The sequence below is a fragment of the Leguminivora glycinivorella genome, chromosome 8, assembly GCF_023078275.1.
Source record: "Leguminivora glycinivorella isolate SPB_JAAS2020 chromosome 8, LegGlyc_1.1, whole genome shotgun sequence".
NCBI lineage: Eukaryota > Metazoa > Arthropoda > Insecta > Lepidoptera > Tortricidae > Leguminivora > Leguminivora glycinivorella.
Genome location: NC_062978.1, coordinates 26,034,411 through 26,053,300, shown reverse-complemented (window position 1 = coordinate 26,053,300; position 18,890 = coordinate 26,034,411). Strand labels below are relative to the sequence as shown.

The following is an 18,890-nucleotide window of genomic DNA, read 5'->3' as shown; positions in this document are numbered from 1 at the left end:
GAATTCGGCTACGCACACAGGATTACAATATACTCGTAGCGAGAGCGAAAGTGCATACTGTAGGATACTTACACGGACACTATTTTTTTCTAATCATACATACATACATACATACAATCACGCCTGTATCCCATAAAGGGGTAGGCAGAACACATGAAACTACTAAAGCTTCAGTGCCACTCTTGGCAAATAAGGGGTTGAAAGAAAACGAAACTGTGACATTGCAGTGACAGGTTGCCAGCCTCTCGCCTACGCCACAATTTAACCCATATCCCATAGTCGCCTTCTACGACACCCACGGGAAGGAAGGGGGTGGTGAAATTCTTAACCCGTCACCACACAATTTACAGCTAAACTCCATGGATTTTTGGATTTACATCAACAGCATTATACGAATGTGAAATGCATATTTTCAATTTCAATTTCAATTTATTTATTCGTTCATCATAGGTACATAATAGATAGGTGGTAACATAGTACTTCATAGAACAGCCATGATGTGCCTTTTGGCGTACGAAATAGTTTCATATAATTATATATATACAATTTTTACAATATTTACATGGGTGATTATATTAACATATGCATAAATGAATCAAGATTAAATAAATGGTAGAAAATAAATGGAAGATAATTAAAAAGAAAAAAATGATTTAAAAAATAATTATTATTAAAAAGTATGTCAATTAAATACGGAAATGATTGTGAATAATAAATTAAAATTAATTACATTTAGCATATGTCAATATCATTAAAATAATCATTCACATTATAGTAGGACTTAACGAGTAAAAAATTAAATAATAAAGATTTAAACTTATGTATTGGTGCCGTTTGCCAAGATTCTGGTAGTTTGTTGAATATCTTTGGTGCCATTACTAAAACACTTTTTTTCATCAAAGCTGTTGAAATCGTACCAACCGACAGCACCGGTTTCCGTGGCCGGAGGCTACAAATTCGTTTTTGTTCTTTAAATCTAAAAAATCTTAGGTTAGTCTTCACAAAGACGCAGCATTCGTAGATATAGAGACATGGAAATGTCAACAGTCCTAGCGACTCGAAGAGATCCGTGATACTTTCCTGGGGACTCAGTCCGCAGATAGCCCTTACGCATCGTTTCTGTGCCCTAAACAAAGTATGTCGATATGTAGAGTTACCCCAGAAAATTATCCCATAACGTAAAGTTGATGACACAAATCCATGGTAGGCAGTTAGAACGGCGCTTCGGTCAGTAGTCTTCGCTAATCTATACAAAGCATATGAAAATCGGTAAAGTTTCTTACATACTTCTTCAGAGTGAGTTCTCCACGACATGTCACTGTCGATTGAGAGGCCTAGGAACTTTGTTACACGCACTTTATCAACATTTTTGTCTTGATATGTAATATTAAGTGTTGGTACTTTTCTCCTTTGACTAAACTGCATCATCTTAGTTTTTTCTAAATTTATTTTTAAATTATTACATTCCAACCATTCAATAATATGTCTTAAGTCTGTATTTATTGCGTTTTCATAATCTATGTCGTCGTTTTCTTCTATAATAACGGTGCTATCATCAGCATATAATACCATAGGATATTGACTAGCTTTAACAATGTCATTTACATACACTAAAAATAGCAATGGCCCCAATATACTACCTTGTGGTACCCCACACAAAAAAGTTCTTCGATCAGAAGTGTATGTTATTTCGTGTTTTGTATGGGGGCATATATGTGTCAGTTCTGTGTATTGCACCCTGCTTTCTAAGTATGATTTCATGAGATTTAGGGCATTTCCACGGATTCCATAATGGCTTAACTTTTCCAATAGTAGCTCATGATCCACGTGGTCAAAAGCTTTTGACATGTCCATATAGATGGCACAGCATGGTTTACTTTTGTCAAGACTATTGACAGCTCTAGAGACTAAGTCATAAATAGCTACATTTATAGACATGTTTTTTCTGAATCCTCTTTGTTGCTCAATTAATATATTGAATTTTTCAAAAAAATTGTACAGTTTATCAGATATAAGTTTCTCAAAGACCTTTGATATTACTGGTAACAAGGCGACCGGGCGATAGTTTTTTGGGTCTGATATTTCACCCTTTTTGTGTAACGGTTTTATTACAGCTATCTTTAAAGTGGTGGGAAAGGTACCAGAACAGAGACTTAGATTTATTATATGAGTAAGTGGGAATGAGATAATATCACTTACATATTTAATAGCCACAGTGCTAATGCCATCAAATCCTACGCTATTTGTGTTTTTAGGGAGGCAATAGTTTTCACAACTTCTTCCGGTGTAGTTGGGCCCAGAAAAATAGAGTGAGGATTCATTGGCATATTTATTTTTTTATTGGTGGAATGATTATGATTAATTTCATCTATGAAAAAATTGTTAAAAGTGTTTGCAATGTCCGATGGCTTTGTATAAGTTATCCCATGAGCTTTCAACATGTTTATAGGTTCTTTTGGTTTATAAGTTTTGGACTTATTTATAATTTGCCAAGTAGCTTTTGTCTTATTTCTAGATGTCGATATAAATCGCTTATTTTGGGCTCGTTGGGTCAACTTTATAATAGTTTTAAGTCTTTGAGCGTACGTCTTGTAAGCGGTTTTATTTTCGTTGGTTCTATTAAGACGATATGACCATAGAGCGGTACGTTTCTTTTTACAACATAATCTGATTCCATTAGTTATCCATTTGGGTCTAACGTTTATAGATTTCTTAATTACAACATAGGGGAAACAAAGATCATATATACACTTAAAAATATCAAAAAATACATCATAGGCTTTATCGGCATCATCTAATAAGTACACATCATTAAAACTGAAACTTTGAATGTGCCTTCGGAAAAGTTCAAGATTTTCTTCGGAATACACTCGGCGTCTGACCCGCCAGGTTTTTACTGAGCTATTGTCATTTATATTTCTTTTCACAGAAAAGGTTAGAGTTTGAGCAGTATGATCAGATAAACCTGAGTCTAGTACATTACTATTATATCCCTTTTTAAGGTTGTGCGCAAAATTGTCTATACACGTGTTACTGGCCAGTCTCGTAGGTTGTTTTATTTCTAGATCTAAGTTATAGCTAGAGAGAAAACATTCTAATTGTATATGTATACATACATAGTTTCTTTTCATAGTGTTAATATTAAGATCTCCGCATATGATAATATTCTTATTACTATTTTTACATATATTATTTAGGATTATATCTAACTTCTCGTAAAATACATCTAGATGTCTAAGACCAGGAGTTCTGTAAATGCATAAAATTATTGTTTTTTGAAGAGTTAGTTCAATCGCACAGCACTCAAATATTCCACTTACAGAATGTTTAGTAATATCTACAAGTTCTTTAAACTGATGGTCTAGTTTTACCAATATACACGCTCCACCTCGATTTTGTTCACGCGCATACATACTACAACTGTCACGTAAAACAACACAATGCACCTTATATAATGTCCATTAAAGTTCACAATCTATAAGTTACGATAACATAGCTACGCATAGTACTACTAATATACTGTTATCGCTTATTCGAATGTGGGCGAATGAAATTGTACGATAACGCTTAAGTGACCGGACGCTTTACTGAAACGTTACATAACTGATTTTGACAGAGACGTGTTGGTTTAAAGACTGTCAATTGCACTATGAAAAGGGGCGGATCCCGAAGGGGCACTGGCTGTTTTTTTTTTAGTATGAATAGGTAGACGTTTGACCACGATCACACCTGATGGTAAGTGATGATGCGGTCTACGGTGGAGCACGCTTACCTATGAAATACCTATTGACTCTTGCTTTAAAGAGACCTGGATTGTACTCATGCGGAAACACAGACTCAGGCAGGGCATGAACTGAAAATGGCATTGACATTACGCTGTCCCTGTCACACAGTGTTATATAACATTTGTAACAGCCAGTGTAAGAGCACCATTTCGTACGTCCGGCGATTCCGGCGGTCGCGCCGTCGCGGCCCATACAGTTTGACGACCTTCACACTGCGTCAATAGTGAACTCAATGTCGGCTGCTCGCGTGAGGTCCACTGACAGTGAACCTTCTGTACAGTCGAGTTCATAAATATATGTACATTTTTTCTCCTTAATACAACGGGTTAAGGTGAAGAAATGTACACATATTTATGAACTCGCCTGTACTTGTATGTATATTCTGTGGTATGAATATCGTCCAGTCGCTACCGCAAGTAAGTGTCCGATCCACGGACCAATACAACAAGACGGCCCTTACAGGGCGACTCGCGGTCACCAAGCATACGACAAATCAGGTTTATAAAAGTTTGAACGCGTGCGACACCGATCAGTAGCGCCCAAGTATACGACCCGCTAACAGTGTTCGTGTCCGCTCGGGAAAAAAATCTTAAATAATCAAATTTGGTTGCAAACAATGGTCTCTTGCAGCATAAAGTGGTGTGGCAAGTCTTCTAACACTTCTACATATAGAAAAGATGGAATTACATTCCACAGTTAAGTCAAATTAATTATTTTGTTGAATATTGTTTATTATCCGCGGAGTTCATTTATACTGGTCAATATGGTTGTACTGAGCGGCGCCGAGGCGCGTCCATCCCTTTTTGCCTAGTTAACAATGCGATATGCTATCCCTTTCACGTAAACGACTAGGGATGGGGCCATGTTAGTTTATGTCTGTTGCGGGAACTTCGTACTGCCGTTCGTACCATGTGCTACCATTTTATGAAATATAAAAGAAAGCAGATTTGTAATTGTGAATAATTATCTATAATCTGTAGAGTATGTAGTGTTATTTAGTTGATTGATTAGTCTAGAATATTTAGTTGGTAATTTAACTTAGTAAACGTAAGTAAAAATGCACAGTTTAGTTATTAGTTACTAGAATGATTTTTATTGAGGTGCTATCACAATCATCATCCTCCTTGCGTTATCCCGGCATCGGCATTCGCCACGGCTCATGGGAGCCTGGGGTCCGCTTTGGAAACTAATCCCAAGATTTGGCGTAGGCACTAGTTTTATGAAAGCGACTGCCATCTGACCTTCCAACCCGAAGGGTAACTAGGCCTTATTATAATTTAATTATAATATTATAATTTGTTGCAAAACAAATTCACCACAGTACTGGTACCGGTACCATTGTCTATAATAGACATGTCCCATTCCCATCCCTACTGCTAATCGTAAAGGCGCGCCATTATTTGAAACGACCAATGGCAGCACCGTGCGCGCCCGCCTCACCCCGCAAGGATTGGTGATTTGCGTCTCGAACAATATCGCTTGCAATAGGCTTCTAGTGGGGTGTTCTGTGGTCCGATCGAAACATGAGTTTTTGCGAAACAAACACTGAAGATTCGCCTTTTGTTTGTAGTTTCAGCTTTGAACCCACTTGTTACTGGACGTCCTAAATACCTTTAATTTTTACGAAATTTATGTGAAGTGTTAGAAAAAATATATATAACAAGGGAAAAATAATAAAAAAAATGCTGCTCTCATGGAAAAGTAGGAAAAAGGTGTTCTTTTAAAAGGACAATAGCAAAATATACTACCAAATGTTAATATTAATTTGAATTAAAATAAAATAATGAATACGTCATATTGTTACTCTTTATTCAGCAGTATGAAACTTTTCAAAACAAATCTTGGGATGTAACGTTACATTACATTTTGCACAAATAAAATTAGCTTTTTTGTGGCACTCAATACATCTGGTTTGAGTTTCTTTATACCTTATTATATGATTTTTCCCATCAAAACGTACACAATCTCGAAACAGTCCGCTAGCACGTGTATCTTTTCGTTCAAAATTTTTTTTATAGCTTTCGAGAAGAGATGTTGCCACATATCTGCGAAAATTTAGGGAGTCATATTCGCCACCATTATTCTTGTACAATTGCCATGCATTTTGTACAGCCATATCAAGTGCATGACAAATTAAAGAGAAGTACCATTTTTTTCCCCTAATAGATGTTCTATAAAGGCCAATATTTTGATCGGATCGATCTACTCCTCCCATATTTTCATTATATTTTTTTATTACAGCTGGCTGGTCCACAAGTATGTATTTTTTTTGTTGCTGCGAAAATCTCTTTACCTTTGCCACAGGTTCTATTGTGGCTGCGTTTGATGCAACAGTGACAACGCTGTTATCATGCCATTTGCACACTAAAATATGTTCAGCACTTGTGGACTGATATTTGAATGTACCCCTAGGTGTCTTCTGTAGAAACTTATTGGCAGTCAATGGGCACTTTGCGACACGATTTTCTCGCACAGTTCCAGTTGCCCGAATCCCTCGGAGTCGTAGTTCATCTATGAGGTAAATAGACGTAAAAAAATTATCAAAGAATAGATGAAAAGGTGCTTGTTTGTCTATTTCCTTTAACACATCTGCGAATTCTAAAACTACACTTGCACCTAAACCCATGGCGTTTTTGTAGTGGTTCGATGTTACGGTACTACACTTTCCTTGGTACGGCTCAAACCACAATATATATCCTAGACGTGTAGCACCAACCCAAAATTTGTAGCCCCACCTTATGGGTTTTCCACGAATAAATTGTTTGCACGGGTGCCCTCCGTAATACGGAACCATTGCTTCATCGATGCTGTAGTGCTCTTCAAACGGTGCATTTTCTGCAAAGTTCTGATTCAGAAGCTGAAATAATTCACGTAATTTCGCAAACTTATCACCTGACTGTAATTTTGAATTGTCACAGCAGTGCAAATTTGACATAATATACGTAAACCGATCTCTAGACATAGCATTGTATATTATAGGCATACCGCAATCGGAAGCGTTTTGCCAATACATGTATCTTCTAGGTACTATCACGTACCCACTGTATAGTAATATACCTATAAAGCAATACATTTCGTCTTTCGTAATAGGGCAGGACTTGCTTGCATTTTTCTTTGCTGCATATAAATTGGTGTAGTGTACAAACATATTGATAATTGTGTCTCCAAACATTAGGTCAAAATATTGCATGGGATTCAAATTCGGTGCTGATGTTTGCATGCATTGCCAGACCGCGAAGTTGGGCTGAATATCTTGTTCAATCCAATTGTATGTTTTATTTTTTGGTACGCTTATTGGCCGGCAAGGACTTGCCTCTGTCCCAGATGTTGACTGATGAAACTGGTCCGTTGTCTCACATCTTCGTTTAGACAACTGAATAAGCGGTATGTTATCGTCCTCGTCACTAAAATCTTCTTCCGATCTAAAACAAACTTCTCCCGGAGCACGTAACTGAGATCCCGGTAGATTTTGTATATTTACTTGGTTTTCGTCCCCTGAATCCTCATCGGTGACGTCAGCGTTACAGTTTTCGGGAGGCAAAATAACGATCGAATCAGGTATTTCTTGGTCATCTTCCTCAAGCTCGTCAATGATTCATTTAATGTTAAAGGGCGAGACCAAGTCTTTTTTCGCTTCCTAAAATGCAAAAAGTACTATAGTAGCATATATTCCTATTGGTAGTTTAAAAGGACGGTTCATATAATCACCAAAAAATATAGTTTCTAATTATATTCTAAATTTTATAGCACTGGTACCGAATAGTTCACGTTGTTTTTTTCTATATTCTGATTTTTAATAAAACATTATCTATATTTTTTGTAAAACTACATACCTTGAAGTTTCCATTGTTAATTTCTCCAAATGTATCGATAAATAAAAACAAAACACTGCTATAAACACGCACAGTCAATTAGCAGTCCGTTTCTAACACTCAATAGGTTTCGAATGCGTATCACCAAAAGTTTTATAAGTACCCCCATTGTTCATGAGAATTTTAAGTGTTTGGCGTCCTTTTAAAAGAACGATAGTAACAAGTGGGTTAATAATAAGAGTGTCCACTGGTTATACATATATGGCACGCGTATTCAGTGGATATTGCAAATTAATAGTGTAAAAATGAAAAAAAAAATGGATCAGTTACAATTACCCCCCAGTCGGGATTTGCCCCGATGTACCTTATATCATTGTCCGAGTACCCACATCACAAGCCTTCTTGAGCTTATCGTGCGACTCAGTCAATCTGTGTAAAATCCTTATTTATTTATTTTTTATTTATAAATCTCGTACGACAGTCTGTTTTTACTCGTCTCTGAATTTAAATGACCGGTCGCGGATCCGGTTGTTATGAAATATGCATTACGGCTTAAATGCGGCAAAATGTCGAGGACGGTTGTCAATTTAAATTATACCTCTTTAATATCCTTTACCGTTTACCTGCTTTGATTGACAATAAAATGAGAATATCGTTTTGACGTGTTTTAATATGTTTAATTTTATTTGAGAATTCCATTTTCTGGATACATTCCTTTCAAGTATTAATGTTACAGTTTCGTTTTCTTTTAACCCCTTGCTGTAAACTTGAGTTGAGTATTTACATGTGCTCTGCCAACTTGTTAATATTCTGTGGCTCTGCCGACCCCTTTATGGGATACATCATACAGGCCTTCAAAACAAGAGTGAACAGGCATCTTCTGGGAGAGCTCACTCCATTGTAGGCCACGTCTTTGCCTTTAGCGAGTCTGTGGCCAAGAGTAAGCCCATTTATAATTTAAAAAAAGTGGTGATTATATGTATGTATGTGTATTCCCATTAACCCATTATTTTGTAACTGTGTGTGGACTTTTAATGTCTATCACGCGCACCATTTATTTTAGTTATTTTTTTTATTTTTTAAGGTTGCCTGATGAATTTTGTGTTACCCAAAAGTGTAATTACTGTTTATTTATTTCATTTCAATTATAAAAACTTTTAATGCTTCGACCATTTAATTTAGTTCTTGTTTAGAACTATGTTTATACATATATATTATATAAATTATATTACGTAACGTTTACCCTATGCCACATTAAATGATCGACTACCTCGTAACTCTAAAGACATTTTAAGTAAGAGACAATCATAACTGGTCATAAAAGTTCCACCAATTGGCCACATATTCCGCCGCTGTATAGGTGTGAGTAAGTTATGTAAATACCGAGCACAGAACACATTAAAGGTGGCCGTGACATTGCCTGTTCTACTGACCTTAGGTTAGCTAATCTGTACTGTATATGCGAACATGGCGCCGCTATATCTGGCTGGGAAACGGTCAAGGTAGGTATGCTACGAGTATGTAGAAGAAATCAACAAGTGGAAAACACAGTTTTATTACAATTTTTGCATAAAAACTAAAGATTTATAATTGCTTTTGAAAATTGAGTCTAATTATCGTACTCTGAACTTACCTATCGATAATATTTTTCTGTGGGAAAGCGTCATATATTTCCGGCTGCGCTTGGTCTAAGGCAGGTTCGGTGTGAGGCGTAAGATCACATGTGTGTGTCACCGGCCACATACCGGCCTAAGTTTGTAATCTACTATTTAATTTCTGTAACTTACAAAAGTAATTCGTGATTCAGCACACACGCAATCATCTCCTTCACGCTTGCGCTCATTTAAAGTTCAAGAAATTAAATTCTGAACTTACGGGACGGGCGCACAGTCACATTCACATATCTTTCCTTTTACTGACTTCATAAACATACAAGTTATTTGTAATTTGATACCAGTTTTCAAATATTAAACATATTATATTCGCAGGATTCCTATTGACTCGTTGCTAAGTATATCTGTATTCTGTATCCTTATGCTTATTATTGAATCGAGGAAAACAGGGGTTTCCTGTGAGATGTTTTTGTTAAAGTGCAAAACACTGTTTCTGTTTTAGTTTCAAAGTTACTGTTTCCTTTAACCAATATCTTAACACTGCACAGAGCGTCTAGTGGTACGCTTGTTGGGAGTATTGTGTTTTCAGATAAACCTGTAAATTACTATTCTTGTCCTACTTTCGTAAATTTATGTGATAAACCATTTTATATGGAATTTGACAGCACTTGGTCCAAGTGGGCCTGACGAACCGAGTGGAGTCGTATTTTTACATGTATATATCCCACTAAATATAAGCAGAAATTGTTTATTCCTTAACATAAAATTGTGACCTCAATCGATAACTTTGAAACTTTACATTCAAGGTCGATTAAAAGAAACGTTATGGTATTAACTAGTTAATACTATTCACCGTCAATAATTGAAACTATAAAACACTTGCGTAAATAGAAGAAAAATAAATATTCATACTGTTCGAATAACGTAAACAAAAGTATGGCTTCATCGTTTCACTAAAGTAAAATGCGCTGCGGAATAATTATGTAGGTATTCGTAATCATGAGAAAATGTACTATTTCAGTAAAGATGGTGTTTTTTTACGCACTAGTGCGAGAAGTGGTTCATTAATCATTTAAGTATGCCAGGTCGAAACATCAGAGGGTCATCTGTACTGAAAAACGTCGTACGATACAAGTGCGAAGAAAAGGAAGTTCGAAACGAGTGGTGATAAAACACGACCGAGGGGAGTGTTTTAAATCGACACGAGTTCCATTATCTCCACTTAAAAAATTACGTCAATTCGTCGCTCCGTTTTGCCATGAAAGACGGACAAACAAACAGACACACACACTTTCCCATTTATAATATTAGTATGGATTAAATGCACATCGAATTCCAGTGCAACGCGTGATTTTTACATAACCACCTGAATTTCATTTTGAACTCTATAGTCTATAGCCTAGTCGAACTGCGTAACCATTTTGTTTCATACTATGAGCTTTATCGCCTAGGCAAGAAGGTAGAAGAAGTGTATGCTGAAACACGTGATCGCTTATCGTGTTCGGTTCCACACATTTTCACTGGAATCGAGTTGTATACGTTTCATGTCGAATAAATCCATTAAGTTTCTTTAAAAGCACTTTAAATTAAACCGTGTAAACCACGATCATTCTCTGTCTCTCACGTCTTGACCGTTAATATTTTGCCAGAAAAAAGTATGAATTCCTGTATAAAAATGTTATTCCTAAATTTAAATTACCTGGACATGTAATAAGAATTGGTTGACCAAATCCATATCCATGTGTACACATACTGGCCTTAGCGTCTATTTCAGACGATTTATAGTGCTATGTCCTAGAGACATCGCTTTTGATGACTAAAGAGACCTATGCGAGAGCGCCATATTTTGCCAAATAGCTGACAAGGGAAGCTTGCAACCGATTGCGACGTTTTACTATAGTGTCTTCTTCTTTCCCATCCATGTGTAATGCAGTGGAAAATGATGGATTTTCATTCAAATCGAGAGGCCATGGAGTGACTACGTTTAAGAATGTTTAGTAACGGTTTGACAGAGAGAATGAAAGTGAGGGACAAACATTTTAGGTATAGTAATAAAATTATTATATGTAATACCCACCGGCAGTCGAACCCTCATTTCTTGACTATATACATGATTCTTCTTCTTTTAATATTTCATTGAATTTGTTGTTGTGGATTTAATTTTCTAATCTTTCTTTTTACCTTTTCTTTTCAGGTAAGACCAATTCTAACGACATCGACAGTCAGTGATGTGGTGCGCTGCGTAACAAACGTAAATATTTAAAATATATAAGATACAGCGGGGCAAATCTCGACTGGGGGCAATTGTAACTGATCCATTTTTTCCATTATTACACTATGATGTTGAGTTCTACATGTATCTGTCGCAGTAAGATAGATAAAACCGTTATATAGTTATTACCCTAGGAATATAATTATACGTCGTAACATAGTTAAACGAAAGCGATTAATTGCTATCTTACTAGGAATATAACTATAATACGTTACTAGTTTAGTCAAATAGTTATATGACTGGATTCAGTCTAGTGAAATGATTGTAGGCAGGAGTGTGGCGGTGCGGCAGAGGTATAGTTATAACCCTAGGGATATAATTATATGCCGTAACATAGCTAAACAAAAGCGATTCATAACCATCTTACTAGGAATATATAATTATAATACGGTACTAGTTTAGTTATATAATTATATCACTGGATTAAACTTAGTCTAGGGATATAATTATAATACGTCTCTAAGTGGGACTGGAACCGGGTGTCCCGGTTCTTTATAGTTCTATACCAAAAAAAAAAAATCAAAAGGAACCCTTATGTCGCGACTCTGTCCATCCGTCTGTGTGTTTAGAGAGAATAAGTACATTGAATTGGAAATAATTAACGAATTCTTGCCCTAAACAATTCTTCACTGTGGTTTGTTTGTTTAACGCATATAATTATATCCCTAGGGTTATAACTATACCTCCGCCGCACCGCCGCACTCCTGTCTACAATCATTTCACTAAACTGAATCCAGTCATATAACTATTTGACTAAACTAGTAACGTATTATAGTTATATTCCTAGTAAGATAGCAATAAATCGCTTTCGTTTAACTATGTTACGACATATAATTATATACCTAGGGTTATAACTATATAACGGCTTTATCTATCTTACTGCGACATATCCACTGAACACGCCTACCATATATAACCGGTGGCCACTCTAATAATGCAAACATTGTAAAACATGGAAAAAATTAACCAGTTACATTTGCCCCCCAGTCGAGATTTTCCCCGATGTACCTTAGTTAATAAAAAATAATCAATCATTCACTCCAGATCGTTTTATAAACCGTTTCCATAGTTTTTTCTAAATTGTTATGGTAAGATTGGTAAGGTTTGGCAAAATGGGATTTCAAAGAAACAGTTGCGAGTTACAGCTGCTTAAAAGGTTATTGTTGCTGCTCTGTAGAATTATAAACTAGCTTTTGCCCGCGGCTTCTCACGCGTTAGAAAGAGACAAAAAGTAACCTATGTCACTCTCCATCCCTTCAACTATCTCCACTTAAAAAACACGTCAATTCGTCGCTCCGTTTTGGCCGTGAAAGACGGACAAACAAACAGACACACACACTTCCCCATTTATAATATTAGTATGGATTATAATACTACACTGTAGGGCATATAATTCTGACGTGATGACTATAAAAACACCTTACTTTATCATCAATGAAGCACTTGATTTTAAGGTCAGTTCGCATTTCGTGACATTGTTACTTAACGTGTTTTTATCTTAAATTAATGTAAATAAAGATAAGGTGAGCTAAAGTGCACATGCAGAGGTTATTCTTGGCTACATTCGGATAAGCGGACATACGGAGACGGTAAATAATCTTCATTACTTAGTGATTAAATTTATAGCTTCTTTTAAGAATATGAAGACCTTGCATTTAGTCGAAATAGTATTTTTCCCCTCACTAGCTCGGAAACACGTGTTTTGTCCTTTAATACCAGCGGGTAAAAACGCATTTTATCCACTAGTGAGGTAAAGTAATTTGACCTTGAATAAAGTCAAATTAACTGCTTTAAAATTGATAAAAGTAGGTGAATCTAGTAATAAAGATGATTTACCACCTGTGAAACTACTGGAAGCAGTGATAAACGCATTTTTTGCGTTGTAGTTTCCTCGCTATAGTGAGGGGAAAAGTTTTGTGTTACACTCGGGTGCAAATGTATTTTATTTCTCGTGTGTTAAAAAACGAGCAAGTTCAGGATTCTATTCTCGAACCACTCGCTTCGCTCGTGGTTCAACTATAGAATCCTTTCACTTTTCAATTCCACACTCGGCGTTAAAATACAACTTTGCCCCCTTGTATAACAAATAAGTATTATGCAACAGGCGTTTAAAGGAGGTCAAAGAAGACGAGTGGCGTGGGTATATAACAATTGGAGGCGAAGCCAAAAATTGTTAATAAAGACGCCACGAGTATTTTTTGACTCAGTTATAACACCGTTGCATACTAATACTTTTTCTACGACCGTGCACTTAGTTTTTAATAGTTTCCTAGAACTTTTGTGAAACTCACACTGCTTCCTGTATGTTGACGCAAAGGTTTGCACTGCCAGCGCAGCTGCCCAAAGTCATCCCGCTATCGTTCTAACAACGCGTTGCCATGGTTACAGAGCCAAACAATGTGTTTTTAATTTTTTCGTTATTGCGCGCATGCGCGGTAAGCCGGTGGACGCTGGCTTTGGGGAATAGACTAATAGACTTTTATGTAGGGTTTTAAAGATCTATGCACGACCCTGTAAATGACGAATAGAAAAAATATTAAAATTAAAGATGAAAGACAATGTATTAAGTGTACTGGATACCTATTTTGGAACAATCGTACTTTTGTATGATTACGATACAGCCAAGAACGCTTGGGAACAATAAGCTTGTAAAGCGTTTCTTAAGAGTCGATTTTACCTTCAGGTTCCGAAGCTGTTTCATGTCATGATCAAAATAAAGCAACCCATTACCTATTGAGACTTTGATTTTTACTGCCGCTCACCGCTGTCGCGCTTAGACCAATGTCGTGGCTGGGCCGTTAGGGCTAGTAAGTCTTTACCGGTAAGCAAGAAGGTTATTCAGTTGAATCTGGACTAGACTCGTACATTTCCCGTCCTTTTACTGGTTCTGAGGCGGATCGCGTTCTTCCTTATATTATGTCGTTAGTAATGATTGAAGATCGTGTGCAATGGTTCATCAATGTATAGTTAGACCGTTTATACAATATCCGATCCGATATCGGATGTAGCCGATGTAGGAAGGATGTCAAGGGCATAAGTGAAAGATGGCACAACACCATAAATATTATTATAGGATATCCTTCCGATAATATGATCGGTTAATATGAAAGAAAACACACTTACTTAGATGGTAGATACCTATATGAGGAGTGTCTTTTCAAAAGGACTTATTTCTATAAGTCAACAGAGGTCTTCCTAGAGAAATAAACCTTGTTGACTTATAAAAATAAGTCATTTTAAAAAGACACTCCTCATATGTATATGTTACCCGTATATTATTTATTCTACTGTATATATTATTGATAGTTTTCCATGTATCGGACCTAGTGATGTGCCGTTCTCGGGAAAAAAATCCATGTAAGTAGGGAATATTCTCTATGAAAGGAAATTTCCTCTAAAAGTTTTCTGGACAAGGCTCATCACTAATCGGACCTCTGTTTTTTAAAATTCCTGACATTTTGGCTTTCCAATTTTTTCTCAGTAAAGTTGTCACAAGAATTATATAGCGTGTCAAATGAGCTCAGTACAATCCACTGAGTCGTCCGTGTTTAATTTAAGTTGAAGTCAACAAAAACATTAAAAATGTCTCGTTACGTGATATTTAATTGCAACAACACAAAAATTATGGACACTCAAGGGCCTGAGACATATTTAAAATCGCAGGCAAGTAACAACTTTAGTACAAAATCTGAGACGCTCGGCCGCCATACAAATATATGAATTTGTTTCTTCTATCTAAATCTAATTCTATGGTGAACACCCACACATTCTAGCCATGAGCCGCCTCTGGTCAGAATGTTACAACATGCATCGAATGAATAGAGCCCAACTACTCGTAAAACTCCCTTATTACCTGTAAAAATCCCAAATAAACACGTCTGTTATCAAAACGATAGGGAATTCCACAGTAGTGTATAGTGATCGCATGTTTACTACAATTGTCCGGATGTCAGCGATGATCCACAATAGGCGACCGCTAGTAAACATCTCTATTGGTGCCTGGAAAATCGAGACTCACGATTCTGAGAACTATATATGACTGAGTTAGTTACAGGCAGTTTTGCTGTAAAATCTTAGATCAAATCAAATTATTTTCATTTAAACAATATTTTAATTTGTATTTTTAAGTAGTAACACTACTATTATACTATAAACACGGGGCGCCATAAGCCTTCGGTAATTGTGTCATATACTTGGAAATCTCGACCCTTGCTTTCGTGATCCGATGGCCGAGTGGTTTTACAGGCATCCGTCCGGTTAACGGAGTACGGCGTTCGATTCCAGCTCGGAACACCTTGGCCTTGGTCACTTTTTCTTTGTATATGACTTTTATTTAATGTTTATAGTTTTCCTGTAGATCTGAGATTAGGTTTTTGTTTGCTATTATACCTACTCGTACCTCTGGGTTTGGATCAAAGTCATTTCTGCTGTCGCAAAACCCGGTTTCTCTCACGGTGACACTGACAACGACGGTGCTAGTTCATCATCCTTCTTGCGTTATCCCGGCATTCGCTACGGCTCATTGACAACTAATCCCAAGATTTGGCACAGGCACTAGTTTTATGAAAGCTACTGCCATCTGACCTTCCAACCCGAAGGGTAATTGGGGCTTAGGTATAGGGAATTAATAGTTCGGTTTCATCACGATGTTTTCCTTCACCGAAAAGCAACTGGCAAATGTCAAATGAAATGAGAATGACATTTCGCACAAAAGTTCCGAAAAACTTATTGGTATGAGCCGGGGTTCGAACCCGCGACCTCCGGATTGAGAGTCGCACAGCGCACACTTTTACCAACATCAACGCTTCCTGTTCCTGTCACTTTAGACACTGAGCACTCGTCATATTAAAACTGATAAAATAGCTAAAATTACAATCGGGCAGATAGGTTGCTTGTCTTTTTCTTTGTCGTATCCATGAGGCTGAGGGACGTGACGAATGTGGACGCTCTTTACCAGTTGTCTCCACGCCACTCGATCCTGGGCCCGGTGCATGATGGCCTACGTTACGTAGTCTTTGTCACAGACGTTATTCTGTCTGCCCATGCTTCCACTTCTTTGCTTCCTTGCCATGCGTCCCGTGATTGTGAGCTTCTCTAGACTATCTGGTGCGGTCCTGCTCAGATGGCCAAAGAAACCCAGCACACGCAGGTTAGTTGTAACAAGTACAAAAGAGAAACTACATTTTTGTAATAATCCAACAGTTCCGCTCGATCGGCGTGCGGCCTGCATTTAGTAATCATATTATAATTATGTGTCGGATCTCTATAACTTAACCAATGTTACTTCTTATCCACTTGGAATAAGCGTTGTGATTGGTTAATCAAATAATCAGAACATTACTGAATCAGTAATCAGCAGTTCTCAAAAAGTTTGTACAAAAATTAAGGAAAAAGTTTAACCATTTGTTTTTATTCCTATTTTGTTACCAAGATTTATTTGATGAATTGTATTTATTTATAAGTTTTATTTGTAAGTTTTAGTTGTATAGTGGCCTAGGGTTCCAATTGGTTGACTGTACATAGCCACGTCAGCAAATTTTAAGGTTTTCTAGTATCTATATTTTCTTAGTTATAACAATTATCCTGTATATATCTTATGAAAGTCGACTTACCATGTTGGTAACAAAATAGGATCAATTAAAATTTGCTGACGTGGCTATGTACAGTCAACCAATTGGAACCCTAGGCCACTATACAACCATGTCAAAATGAAAAGCAGTTAGAGATTTCTTACAATATTATTCATAAAGTCACTATGACATAGTTCTACAGTGGCCTAGGGTTCCAATTGGTTGACTGTGCAAAGTTTTCGGGAACTGATCTAATGCACTTAAAGCAATCGGCTAAACTAAATGAGTATTGGTAGTTTTTATATCTTTTTAATAAAGCCCAGGTTCAATCCTAAATCTCATTTTTTATATTTAATCCAAAATTACATGAATGCTGGTTGTTTTTTTTTTTCAATAAATTATTCTTATTCTTATTCTTAAACGTTGACTTGACCCAGTAAAGCGGTTGCGTTCTCATACTTTACTACGGGAGGTCAAATGTGTGGTGACTCTGACTTGTGGTATTTATATCGAATGGACTGATAAATTTGAATAAATGTTTTGATTCAATATGAATCACTTAAAAAAACTTCTATGAATTTAAGGGATAAGCGTCTTTGTCACTCTCTGACCGAAATAAATAGATAGTAACTGTATTGCTGAAGTAAAGAAATGATAAAATTAGTGAATGAAAGAGATATTACTTCTATGAAGTACTTAATTTTAATCTTTCATTCACGAACTAGGTCTGTACTCATGCATAATCTGATTAATCTGAGTTGGCTTGAATGCTCCGTCTACTATGTAGTGTTGTTAGGTGAACAGACTTTGAATTGATTTCAATGCTCCGTCTAGTAGTAGTAGTTGAGGTGGTCTGTGTGTTAAGCCATAACAGAATAATGTGTAATGGCGAGCCATTGTCCTGTGTAAGTATCTCGGATGTGTTGATAGAGTAGTTTGTATTACTTTTTCAGTTTCATTGTATAAGTGTCATACTACATTTGCCCTTCTACTTCTTGATTTATGTTTACTTTTTCTCGTATAGTCATATTTTGACACTGTTAGTTTCCTTACTTGTCAAATCAGCTTCTTTTTAAGAACTGTCAAAACGATGTGCTAATATGGAATTACTATGAAATACTGAGGAGTGACGTCACGGTCAGTTCATTTACTTTATATCTTTCTCTTTGACTTATTAAATAGAAATTATGTTTAAATATAACTACCCTGATGGAAAGCAGTCATCGCCGCCCATGGACATAAGCAACATCAGGGGAGTCACCTATGCGTTGCCGACCTTTAAGAACCCTAAATTTTACCTGCTTCTTAAAGAACCCCATGTCATAGCGCTATAACTATAGGAAACTAGCCTATTGCAGTGAAACTTCTGATTAGGCTTGTGCCGTTTCGTTCGTTGATCGGAGCGCTCCGATCTCGTTCAATCGCTCCCACGAACTAGTTCGCTCTTTTAGGTCTTTTGCTCATTTAGTTCAGCCAGACCAGCAGGCCTAGCACATGATGGCCGCGAGAGTATGTCGCCGCGAGATAGACTACCTGTCCTTATGTCATTAATACGATTAGACAAAGACGTGTCATCTATCTCGCGGCGACATAGTCCCGCGGCCATCATGTGCTAGGCCTACAGCGACCACTACGGTCGGAATGATCAGAACGAATGGGACCGAATAGTGTCAAAATGATACAAATAGTCCACAGATAGTAACATTCCGGGCCAAAAGGTTGTAAGTAATGAAGTTTAATATGAAAACTTGACGTTTTTTTGTAGCTCTGCTAAGTAGCTCTCGCTCTCGGTCGGCGCAGTCACACGCTCGTTCTCGATCCAAACCGCTCGCCGATCC

The 18,890-nt window shown here is 36.9% G+C and overlaps 2 protein-coding genes across 3 annotated transcripts in view; one reads left to right on the top strand and one right to left on the bottom strand.

Annotated features, from left to right (window-relative positions):
* LOC125228887 (cyclic AMP response element-binding protein A) overlaps positions 1–18,890 on the top strand; it is a 242,443-nt gene that overhangs the window by 40,898 nt on the left and 182,655 nt on the right. The window lies entirely within an intron of this gene.
* On the bottom strand, positions 5,375–7,244 carry LOC125228886 (piggyBac transposable element-derived protein 3-like). The gene is made up of 2 exons (XM_048133590.1): positions 5,714–7,244; positions 5,375–5,682 (listed from the first exon to the last, which is right to left on the bottom strand). The coding sequence occupies exons 1-2, from the start codon at positions 7,003–7,005 to the stop codon at positions 5,640–5,642; spliced, it is 1,335 nt and encodes a 444-aa protein (XP_047989547.1). The 5' UTR covers positions 7,006–7,244; the 3' UTR covers positions 5,375–5,639.